At 42.4% G+C, this 12,239-nt stretch overlaps 1 protein-coding gene across 2 annotated transcripts in view; it reads right to left on the bottom strand.

Annotated features, from left to right (window-relative positions):
- Window positions 1-12,239, bottom strand: part of MAJIN (membrane anchored junction protein) — a 31,621-nt gene that overhangs the window by 7,638 nt on the left and 11,744 nt on the right. The window contains exons 4-9 of one of the 2 annotated variants that reach the window (XM_059401997.1): window positions 6,470-6,515; window positions 3,465-3,540; window positions 3,168-3,293; window positions 2,081-2,112; window positions 1,684-1,775; window positions 362-425 (exon numbers count right to left, since the gene is read on the bottom strand). In XM_059401997.1, coding sequence (XP_059257980.1) covers window positions 362-425; window positions 1,684-1,775; window positions 2,081-2,112; window positions 3,168-3,293; window positions 3,465-3,540; window positions 6,470-6,515 — 436 coding nt within the window. Of the gene's footprint in view, window positions 1-361; window positions 426-1,683; window positions 1,817-2,080; window positions 2,113-3,167; window positions 3,294-3,464; window positions 3,541-6,469; window positions 6,516-12,239 lie in introns of both variants that reach the window. The other variant, XR_009404720.1, reaches the window with a different exon arrangement.

Raw genomic sequence — 12,239 nt, 5'->3', positions numbered from 1 at the left:
GACCCCAGTTAGATGATGGCAAAAAGGTTTCTAAAATGAAAAAAATTCTCCATCGGATCCCACCACAATTCAAGAGACCTGTTTTCTTATCTCACTGCAGAGTACAAGAAGCAGCCTTTTAAGCTGAGAAGAAAAGACCTTTTCATAAAAGGATTCACCCACGTGCAAAATGCGGCCATTTTGGGGACAGGTCGCGGCAAGGCTGGAATGGTTGGATGTTGCTCTGCAGATGGTGAAACCTGAGAGTGAGTTCAGTCGGCTCAGTCTGTACTTAGGACCAAGATGCGCTGGTAACAGGAAGCCTGACTTGTAACAGAGCAGGAACAGCCAGAAGCCTTAAAGCCTCCATTTTGGTGCTTACCCTCCTGGTATCCATAAGGGGCTTCTTTTTGCTGGGGCCTTGGCTGGAAATCCCCATCTTGGTCCTGAGTGGGGGAAAAGCCCAGGAAATGTTACTGGCAGCAGCAACATCACCACATTTAAGCAAATGTGGCCCAAATGAATATTTCAGCAGGTTGGCTATTTTTATACCACTCCTGGCCTGCAGAATAAATCGTGTGGCCAAATTCTCTTTGGGTGCTGCTTTAATTCACAGCAGAATCCCAATTTGAGATATTTAGCGATCTGGGGTTGAGAAAGGAAAAATGTGATTGCCGGCAGGTAATCGGATTTTTAAATACTTGCCTGCATCAAACCCAGAGAAAGGCAAGACCGAGGCCTCATCCCCATGGAAAATTCAGTCAAACAGAACTGAGCAAAGCTTCATACCTCCAAGTACCTTCACATTCCACCTGGCTGGGAAAGAAATTTCCTAACTCTTCCCTGACATGTGCATTTGGAGGATAGAGGGCTCAACCCCCCCTCATGGTCCACCCTTACCACTCCTGTGTGAGACCACGCCATCCCAGGAAGGGAGGAGCTGCTCTCTGTGAACACGGGCTGAAAGCACACTGGGCTGGAGGGCAGACCACATCTTGGATTATTCTAGCTGCCGTCTCTGGGTGCTAATAAGAAAGACTGTGTTCCTTACTGATTCACTCTGTCCCTGACAGAGACTGGGAAGAAGAAGGTAAGTAACCCCCACGACAGCAACTTCGGCAGGTTAGGGATGGGCTCAACATTGCCGCTAATGTTGCAGCATCTCACGCAGTAATTGGTACATAACCTCTTACAGACATTCCCATTTTAGCCTTAATTGGTACATAACCTCTTACAGACATTCCCATTTTAGCCTACTCTATCTCTTAAGGTAGAATTCCAAATGTTTACAGCTTACTAGGTAAAATAGAATTATATATATATATTTTTCTCATTCTTTTGCAGGTTTCTCTATGTTCTTGTATAATATTTGGGGACTTCCAAAGTCTTACGCTTTCTGGTAGTATGACCATACTAAATGTTCACTAAGTACGAGCCAGATTCAACGGTATAGATCTGATTGCATTTCCTCCCAGCCATTGTCTGATGAACAGAAGAATCCCATTTTGCCGAAGAAGGAATCGTGTTCCAATTGTATTGCAAACATCAACTTGCCTCCTTTCCTTAGTCCACCCATGGAAATAGGCAACTACCAATGAACCCAAGACAAAAAGTGACTCACTGAAGGTCAGGATTGCGTGGCAGCAATCACTGGCAAAGCTTAGCCAGGATGCAGGATTTAGACTCTCTCCCAACACCACTGACCTGTCCAGCGCTGGCCTGCTGGGGGAGCTGGGCACTTCCACTCGTTTTCGTTTCCTCGTCATGGCTCCTGCTGCTTTCCTCTCTGCTAGGACCTTCAGAGAGGAACCCGCCTCCTGTGACTCCTTTTCCAGAGCTGCTCACAGTTCAGGAGGGCACAGTGAAGAGAACTCCCCATCTTTAAATTGCCAGAAGTGACTTTTAACACCAGCTTTTCAAGTAAGGACAGGCATTCTGTTAGAGACGGTCTCAGAAATCTAGCCACCAGTAAAAAGATGGTCTCATTCTAACTGCATCTGAGCAGCGACCAAGGGGCAGAGGAAGAGGTGAGAGCAGAACCTTTTGGACAACACAAGGCAATAAAGGCAATTGTTATCTTGTATAGAAAACGCAAACTTACCAAGCCAAGAGGACTGTCATTTATTGGCTCCCCTACAATAGGAAATTTAAATGTCATAATGGTTCAAGATGTTGTTTCTTTTTTTTTTTTTTAAGATTTTATTTATTTATTTGACACACAGAGACATCACAAGTAGGCAGAGAGGCAGGCAGAGAGAGGGGGAAGCAGTCTCCCTGCTGAGCAGAGAGCCTGAGATCATGACCTGAGCCAAAGGCAAAGGCTTAACCCAGTGAGCCACCCAGGCATCCCAAGATGTGGTTACACTTGGATTTCTGGCTATCATTTATTTCTCAGAACTTGTCCTAGACAAAAACCTGTGTCTGCCCTTCTTTCTGCCTGATATCACTTTTGGTAGAAATACAATGTCTTCAAATTCTCTTCCTCCCCCATTTTAGAACTATTGTCATCTATAAGCTCAAAAGTATTACATTCGTACTGTATTCTAATGATATGCCACTTAAAAGGGAATGATCCTTACTAAAAGAAACAAGATGCAACTTCAAACATCAGTGATAAACAAACTGGGGAGATATTCTGAAGCAAGGCCTTTGCACTCTTTTCCCAATAAAACTGGAAGGTATGTTTGTCCCTCTGAGTAAAAATAGCAATGGCTTTCAGAGATTAAAAATTGGGAATGCCTTTAAGACATCCCTAAGGTGAAAGTCACTGCATACTCTAAAGTGAAAGGAGGTATTTTTTATAATAGATCGCTTTCGCTGAGTGATTACTGTCAGAGTTTGTACTCCTTTTCACCTACCAGTATGTATATATATTTAATCCTGTTAACAACCCAACGAGATAGGTACTATCCTTATTCTTCACCATTTTACAAAGAAGGCACAGAAAGATTAACTAATTCATCTAAGGTCATACAACTGTTAAGTGGCAAATCCACCAGGATCTGAACCATGCAGTCTGGCTTGGAGCACTCGGTTCCTAACCTCTGCCCCGTGCAGTGCTGGGGCCCAGTCTGGCTGACCATTTTGCCATACTGAGCGTGCACTGCTAACCCATGGACATTCACTGCTAACCCAGGGACATTCATCCCTATTTCTTCTCTACCTCTCACTCCCATCATTCTACTTACCAGGTGACAGGTTTTCATGAAACCATTTCATCTCCACATATAGAGTGAAAACAAATGGGTAGGGGACCAAGACAATTTCCCCATGCTTGAATTTCAGGTGGGACACTCTCTCCCATTTGCTTTTATCTGGAAAACGGTGCTAAGGAGTGAGGAAAGAAATCAGTCCGTATGAACCCTTGATTACTACTTTAAGGATAAGACCCTCTCCTTTCCCTGGTTTGGCCTGTGGGTTTGTGGCTTCCATTTGGATCTCCAATGTGATCTGCAGCTCATTTCTATCCAGAAATGAAAGGATACAGGGAAATACAATGAAGTGCTCTGTAGCAAATGGCTGCAGATTGTCCAAGTTTCCCAAGACTACACGAATAGAATCCTGGAAAAAAAACAAACCAACCAACTTGAAATGACTTTAATACTGTCTGGTCCCGGCCAATCTTTCCGTCTATACCTGGCGCTGCTTTTTCTATACTCTGTATTCCATTAAAGTTGAACTATTCCCTGAACATGCCTTCTGTTTCTCCATTTCTGTGTTCCTGCAGAGTCTGCTCCTCTACCTGAAATGCCCTTTCTACCCATCAGCCTATGTCCAAATCTTACCTATCCTTTAAGGGCCAGTTCAAAAGCTATCTCCTCCGGAAACTCTTCCCTGATTTCCCCAAGTTGTAAATTAATTAGTCTCTTAACTTCACAGTAGTTAGCCTTGGATCTTTATTACATTCCATCCACATATGTTTTATTTTCCTTACTGAGAGATCTGGAGCTAGAATATACACCTGATTTATTTTAGCATCCCTTCTATGGTGTCTACCTCAAGTAAATGTATACTGACTGTGTGAATGAATAATACTGGTATTTATTGATTTGTAGTTTTTTTACTTTAGCTTAAGTTCAGCCTTTTCTTCTACTTTTTAAAAATCTTAACTGATTAGTCTCTAATTAACCTATGCTTATTAGTATTCACCAACTAAACAGTTTGGTATCATAAAAAGACTACTGGATTTCTATGGGGAAAACACCTGAATTTCAGTCTTAATTTGGTCATTTCTCTAAGCCTCGATTTCCTTGTATTGGGGCTCACAGAAGGCAGAAATGGTGCTTTATTTATTTTTTTAAGATTTTATTTATTTATTTGACAGACAGAGATCACAAGTAGGCAGAGAGGCAGGCAGAGAGAGAGGGAGGAGGAAGCAGGCTCCCCACTGAGCAGAGAGCCCAATGCAGGGCTCAACCCCAGAACCCTGAAATCATGACCTGAGCTGAAGGCAGAAGCTTTAACCCACTGAACCACCCAGGTGCCCTGAAATGGTGCTTTATTTATCTTTGTATTCTCTGCACTACCATAGTATCTGGCTTATAATTTTAAAGTTTATTTATAATCTATATGGCCGACATGGGGTTCAAATTTATGATCTCAAGATCAAGACTCATATGCTCCACCAACTGAACCAGCCAGGAGCCTCTGTCTTATAATCTTAATAGCTAACATTTATTGAATAATCATGATGTCAACTGTTATTGTTACTATACACATTAACAGTTATAGAGACCTTATGAGATAGGCACTCTATTATTCCCTTTTTATAGACAGGGAAGCCAAAAGAAAGAGAGGTGAAACAACTTATCCAGTTCCACAGATAGTAATGGTGGAGCCAACATATGAACCCAGGCAGTGGGGTTCCAGAGTTTACCCTCCTAACCATGAAGCTCACTACCTATCAGTAAACATTTTCTGGATAAATGAAAGAGGATGGTAACGTCTGACTCAAAACTGAGAGTAAGAACATATAAGAAGCACTTAGAAAGATTTGGTGGGCTCATAAGTGCAGACAGACGCTCTCTAGCTGTGATGATATATGGAGCTGCTCACTGTGTGGCCAGCACTGCACACATCCGACTCGAATCGTGACCACAGCCTGGAGACAGGGGCTTTTATGAACTTCACTGACAGGTAGAAAAATAGAATACAGGTAACTTCCCCCAAATCCCAGTGTGAAGGCAGAACCTAACTCAGATCCAGATGTGACTGGCTCTAATGTCTATGCTCTCTCCACTTTACTATGCTGCCTTTAGTTTTTCTCTGCCCGAATTAACTGAAGCAAAGTAAAATAAACACTTTCTATTCACTACTAAAATAAGCAGAAAACTGTCATGGTTCTATATTAAAATAACTGTTAGTTATAATGATGTCTGTGAGCTCCTACAAGAGCCTAACATATCTTTCAACACTTAGCCAAAGAGGGATGCCTGGGTGGCTCAGTCGTTAAGCTTCGGCCTTCAGCTCAGATCATGATCCCAGCCTCCTGGGATCAGGTTCTGCATCAGGCTCCCTGCTCAGTGAGAAACCTGCTTCTCCCTCTCCCACTCCCCCTGCTTGTACTTCCTCTCCTGTTGTGTCTCTGTCAAATAAATAAATAAAATCTTTTTTAAAAAACAACAAAAAAAACACTTTGCCAAAGAGCTATAGATAGATACCATACCTTAAGGCTATGACTTAAATTTCTGGTTTCATAGAGTTTTGTTTGTATATTTCATTGTATTCAAATTCTTTGAAATATGGCAGCAGATGTGTTCATAAATTAGAACAGTCCTAAATCACTGAGTTGTGAAGTTAGAAGACAACCTAATTTAGCACTCTCATTTTATGAATGAGACAATTAAGACCACGAGAACGATTTGCTAGGGGGCTGCACAGCTAATTGGTGGCTCAGCCAGGGCTGGAATCCAGGGCCAGCACCCAGGGCTATAACTCCTTGGACAATGCTTTCACCAGTTTACAAAGCTGTTGACTTGCTTGATCTTCTTCCTGTGGGAGAACCTAAAGCTGGGTAGAAAAGGAATGAAAATGAAGTGGGAATAGAGCAAACTGCAAATGTTTCCAATTAAAGCGAAGGCACAGCAGTTTTGTCTGTGTATTTACAGTTGAGTTTCCTGAACGTCAAGTACAAGGCAGTAGTTGGGAGGGTGAGGTTTCCAGAGCCCTGGAAGGCGGCAGTCCTCCAGAAGCTTTCCCCATGCCAGCTGCCACAAAAGAGAGCTGCGGAGGGCCAGGAACTCTGGTGGAAACAATAGAACTCCACCTCAAAGGTGCTGACACTTCAACTAGGAGAACTGACAAAGGATACAGGCTTTAATTTTCCTGGAAAAACAGTGAAGTTTCTTTGCAGAGGAAATATGGCAGGGAGAAGCCAAGAGATCAGGTGGAGGCTGTGACTCAGTTCACAGGAAATAATTAAGATCTGGATATGGACACATCCTTGGCTTAAAGAATAACTTTCCCAGAAGTCATGTGCTTCTTTCCCTACCTCCAGCTCCTGGACGATGACTTCCTTATTCTCTATGTCTTTCCCTCTAGAAGGTAAACAGATCAGAGGTAAGTAAACCGAGAAGGAAAACTGTGAAGACAGTAGACTCTACTGTCAGTAAAGTGAAGACAGTAGAGCAAAAAGGACACCTCCATTCACGACTAAGTAACAGTTGTGTGTGTTGACAGGGCTTGTGGGAAAAGGTGATCACCTAGGTGATGTGGTCTGAGAACCGGTAGGAGGTGGTACCAAAATATCTTCTCCAGTAACCCGCCAAGACCCGAAATTCCCACTGTGAAAATTAATTTGTTAGAGGTGTACTCAAGTGTAGCCTGTGGACCGTCAGGAGTCTTCAAGACCCTTTCAAGGGATCTCAAAGGGCAAAACTATTTTTATAGTAATAATAAGATGTCATTTGCCCTTTTTTGCTGTGTTAACATTTTATTTTTTAAAAATTTTATTTGGCAGAGAGAGACACAGCAGGAATACAAGCAGGAGGAGTGGGAGAGGGAGAAGCAGGCTTCCCCCTGAGCAGGGAGACGATGAGGGGCTCGATCCCAGAACTCTGGGATCACAACCTGAGCCAAAGGCAGAGGCTTTAACCCACTGAACCACCCAGGTGCCCCCCGCCCTGCTTTTTTTTTTTATATATATATTTTATTTATTTTGCTATGTTAACATTTTAACCGTTAGAGCAAAAGCAGTAGAGGGCAAAATCGCTGGTGCCTTTGCACAAGTCTAGCCAGTTGCACTAAACTGTACTATCAGTTGTGGTCATCTTAACTGCCACACAGGAAAAAAAAAAAAAATCCAGTTTCCTTTATATTTCAGGAAGCAGGAAAAAATTAATAATTTTATAAAATCTCAACCCTTAAATACATGTCTTTTTAATACATAATGTGATAAAATGGAAAGTACTCATACAGTACTTCTGCTGCACACCAAAATATGATGGCTGTCTTGAGGAAAAGCACTTGTATGAATACTGCAAACTGAACTAGCTGGTCTTTTCATGGGATGTTGTTTTACTTCAATGATCAGTTAACAGACAAACTGTTCAAACTATTCAGATTTAGGAACGTGACATTTTCTCATGAAGAGTGAGCTTATCAATTCAAGGAAAGCAACTGACAGGGCACCTGGATGGCTCAGTGGGTTAAGCCTCTGTCTTCGGCTCACGTCATGATCTCAGTGTCCTGGGATAGAGGCCCACATTGGGCTCTACTCAGCAGGGAGCCTGCTTCCCCCTCTCTCTCTCTGCCTGCCTCTCTGCCTACTTGTGAGCTCTCTCTCTGTCAAATAAATAAATAAAAATTTAAAAAAAAAAAAGGAAAGCAACTGACAGTTTGTATCAATGATACATTTTAGGATTTCCAGCAAAAATTTGAACTTTAGAAAACTTCTACCCACCACACTGAGGTTGACAACTTTCAAATTTTTAAACACTTTTCTAAGATTGGTAGGGATATTAGTAAATATGATTTTATAATGTTGTATAATGAAGTGTGTCGACATTTGGATGATCTATAGAAGTCAGTGAATCAATATTTTCCAAATGACCAATGAAACACACCACGTTACAAAATCATTATAGGTTAAAGGCTCATTTACAGCACAAGACATACCAATGGGTTTTAGTGTAGCAGAGTTCAGAAAGTTCACTGATATGATTCAGATTCCATACTGCAACTAACCTTTAAAAAACTACTACATTGGGGCGCCTGGGTGGCTCAGTGGGTTAAGCCTCTGCCTTGGGCTCAGGTCATGATCCCAGGGTTCTGGGATTGAAGCCCCTCGCATTGGGCTCTCTGCTCAGCAGGGAGCCTGCTTCCTCATCTCTCTCTGCCTGTCTCTCTGCCTCCTTGTGCTGTCTGTCAAATAAATAAACAAAATCTTAAAAAACAACAACAACAACAAACTACTACATTAAACGGGGAACCTGTGGCTCAGTTGGCTGAGCGACCAACTCTTGATTTCAGTCCTGCTCATGATCAATCTCAGATCTTGGGACTGATCTCCGTGTAGGACTCTAGGCTCTCTGCTCTGTGTTCAGGGCGGAGTCTGCCTGAGATTGTCTCTTCCCCTCTCCTTCTGCTCCCCAAACCTGCCTGCCCTCTCTTTCTCCCTATCTAGACAAATAATAAAGTCTTAAAACAAAACAAAACAAAACAAAAAAACTACCAGGTTAGGGAAGCCTGGGTGGTTTAGGCAGTTAAGCGCCCACCTCCAGCTTTTGGCTCAGGTCATGATCTCATGGGACGTGAGACAGAGCCCCCAGCCCAGCACTGTGCTGTGTCTTCTTGGGATTCTTTGCCTCTCCCTCTCTGTGTGCCTCTACCCACACGCAGGCACACATTCTCTCTCTCAGAGAACTAAATAAAATCTTCAAAAAGAAAAAGACTCTCCCTTTGCTTCTCCACCTGCTTTCTTTCTCAAATAAATAAATCTTTTTTAAAAACTACATTAACGGGGCACCTGGGTGGCCCAGTGGGTTAAGCCGCTGCCTTCGGCTCAGGCCATGATCTCAGGGTCCTGGGATCGAGTCCCGCATCGGGCTCTCTGCTCAGCAGGGAGCCTGCTTCCTCCTCTCTCTCTCTGCCTGCCTCTCTGCCTACTTGTGATCTCTGTCAAATAAATAAATAAAATCTTAAAATAAATAAATAAAAATAAAAAATAAAAAACTACATTAACGTGGCACCTGGGTGGCTCAGTCGGTTTAGAGTCTATCTTCGTCTTCGGCTCAGGTAATGATCCCAGGGTCCTGGGATCAAGTTCCGCATGGGGCTCCCTGCTCAGCAGAGAGCCTGCTTCTCCCTCTCCCTCTGCCTACTGCTCTGCCTATTTGTGCTCGCTCTCTGTCAAATAAATAGATAAATTTTTTTTTTTTAAAGATTTTATTTATTTATTTGACAGAGATCACAAGTAGGCAGAGAGGCAAGCAGAGAGAGAGAGAGGAGGAAGCAGGCTCCCAGCAGGGAGCCTGATGCGGGACTCGATCCCAGGACCCTGAGATCACGACCTGAGCTAAGGCAGCGGCTTAACCCACTGAGCCACCCAGGCGCCCAATAGATAAATTTTTTTTAAAAGATTTTATTTATTTATTTGACAGAGAGAAATTACAAGTACACTGAGAGGCAGGCAGAGAGAGAGAGAGAGAAGGAAGCAGGCTCCCTGCTGAGCAGAGAGCCCGATGCGGGACTTGATCCCAGGACCCTGAGATCATGACCTGAGCCGAAGGCAGTGGCTTAACCCACTGAGCCACCCAGGCGCCCCTAAATAGATAAAATTTTAAAGAGCTACATTAAAACGAAACAACTACCACTTGTCAAGTTTTGATGAAGGGTCAAAGAAGAATTTCCACAATGATCTGTGAAGGCTATTACCAAATCCCTACCTTTCCCAACTACACATCTATGTGGGGCAGGATTTTTTTCATATAACTCAACCAAAAAAAAAAAATTCACAACAGATTGAATGTAGAAGCAGCAATAGTCTAGCAGCCTTCTATTAAGCCAGACACTAGTAATTGCAAAAATTTAAAACAATATCCATCTTCTCACTAACATTTTGTCTTGAAATATGGTTTTTCCAATAAAAATGTATTAGCATTTAATGGATATATTATTATTTTAAATTAACACACTTTAAAGTTGTAGTAAGATATATATAACCTAAAATTTGCCATTTTAAACATTTTTTTAAAAGATTTTATTTATTTATTTATTTATTTAAAAGATTTTATTTATTTGACAGAGAGAGATCACAAGTAGACAGAGAGGCAGGCAGAGAGAGAGGGGTAGCCGGCTCCCTGCTGAGCAAAGAGCCCAATGCGGGACTCGACTCCAGGATGCTGGGATCATGACCTGAGCCGAAAGCAGAGGCTTTAACTCACTGAGCCACCCAGGCGCCCCAAAGATTTTATTTATTAAAAAAAGATTTTATTTATTTATTTGACAGAGAGAGACACACAGCGAGAAAGGGAGCACAAGCAGGGAGAGAGGGAGAGGGAGAAGCAGGCTTCCTTGTAGCAGGGAGTGCAATGTGGGGCTCAATCCCAGGACCCTGGGATCATGACCTGAGCCGAAGGCAGACACTTAATGACTGAGCCACCCAGGCACCCCTTTTTAAACATTTTAAGTATACAATTCAGTGGTATTAATTACACTCATAACCATGGTGTGTAACAATCACCACTGTTTTCAAAGTTTATCTTCCCAAACAGAAACACTATACTCCTTAAGCAATAATTCCCCATTCTGCCCTCCACCCCACCCCTGATGACCCCTATTCTACTTTCTCTCTATAAATTTTCCTATTTAATATTTCATGGAAGCAGAATCCTACAATATTTTTTCCTTTTGTTATTGGATTATTTCACTTAGCATAATGTTTTCAAGGTTTATCCATGTTGTACCTATATCAGAACTTCATTTTTTTTGCAACTTTCTTTTTATGGCTGAATAATACTCCATTGTATATATATCTATACACACCATACAGATAACTCTATTTTGTTTGTCCATTCACCAATCTGATGGACCCTTGGGTTGTTTCCGTCTTCTGGCTTTTGTGAATAATATCGCTACGGTGTTGTACAACCATCTGCTTGCATCCCTGTTTTCAATTCTTTGCGGCACATACCTACAGATGAAATTGCTGGGTCATGTGGTAATTCCATGTTTCATTTTTTGAGAAGCTGCCAAATTGTTTTCCATGGCAAGTGCGCTACTTTATATTTCCATAAGCACTACACAAGGGCTCCAATTTCTCTACATCCTTGCCAACTGTTATTTTCTGGGTGGTGTTTTGTTTTTCTTTTATATGGCTATCCTAGTAGGTATGAAGTTGTCTCATTGTGGTTTGGATTTGCATTTCAGTAGTGACTAATGATACTGAGCATCTTTTCATGTGCTTATTGGCATTCGTGTATCTCCGCTGAAGGATGTCTAGTGAAGTCTTTTGTCCATTTTAAAACTGGGGGTTTTTTTGCTGTTGAGTTGTACTTCTTTCTATATTCTAAACATTAAAGTTCTACCAGATATATGATTAACAAATATTTCCTCCCATCTGTGAGTTGCCCTTTAACTCTGCTGATAGTGTCCTTTGATGCATAATTAAAAAAAAAAAATTTAGGGGCACCTGGGTGACTCAGTTGTTAGTATCTGCCTTTGGCTCAGGGTATGATCCCAGGGTCCTGGGATCGAGCCCCTCATCAGGCTCCCTGCTTGATGGGAAACCTGCTTCTCCTTCTCCCACTCCCCTTGCTTGTATTCCCTCTCTCACTGTGTCTCTGTCAAATAAATAAAATCTTTAAAAATTTTTAAAAATATTTAGTCGGGGGCACCTGGGTGGCTCAGTGGGTTGGGCCTCTGCCTTTGGCTCAGGTCATGGTCTCAGAGTCCTGGGATTGAGCCCCCACCTCGGGCTCTCTGCTCAGCAGGGAGCCTGCCTCCCCCTCCCCCTCTGCCTGCCTCTCTGCCTACTTGTGATGTCTCTCTCTGTCAAATAAATTAAAAAAAAAAAAATTTAGTCAGGCACCTGGGTGGCTCAGTAGGTTAAGCATCTGCCTTTGGTTCAGGTCATGATCCCAGGGTCCTGGGATTGAGCCCTGCATTGAGCTCCCTGCTCAGGAGGGAGTCTGCTTCTCCCTCTGCCCATCCCCTCCATGCTTTCTCTCTCAAATAAATAAAACCATTATAAAAAATTTTTTTATTTAGTCAAGTCCAAATTTATCTAATTTCTTTTGGTGTCAATGTCTTTGGTATTGTGT

The sequence above is a fragment of the Mustela nigripes genome, chromosome 1, assembly GCF_022355385.1.
Source record: "Mustela nigripes isolate SB6536 chromosome 1, MUSNIG.SB6536, whole genome shotgun sequence".
NCBI lineage: Eukaryota > Metazoa > Chordata > Mammalia > Carnivora > Mustelidae > Mustela > Mustela nigripes.
Note: the sequence above shows the minus strand (reverse complement) of the source record. Positions and strands in the feature narration are given on the sequence as shown.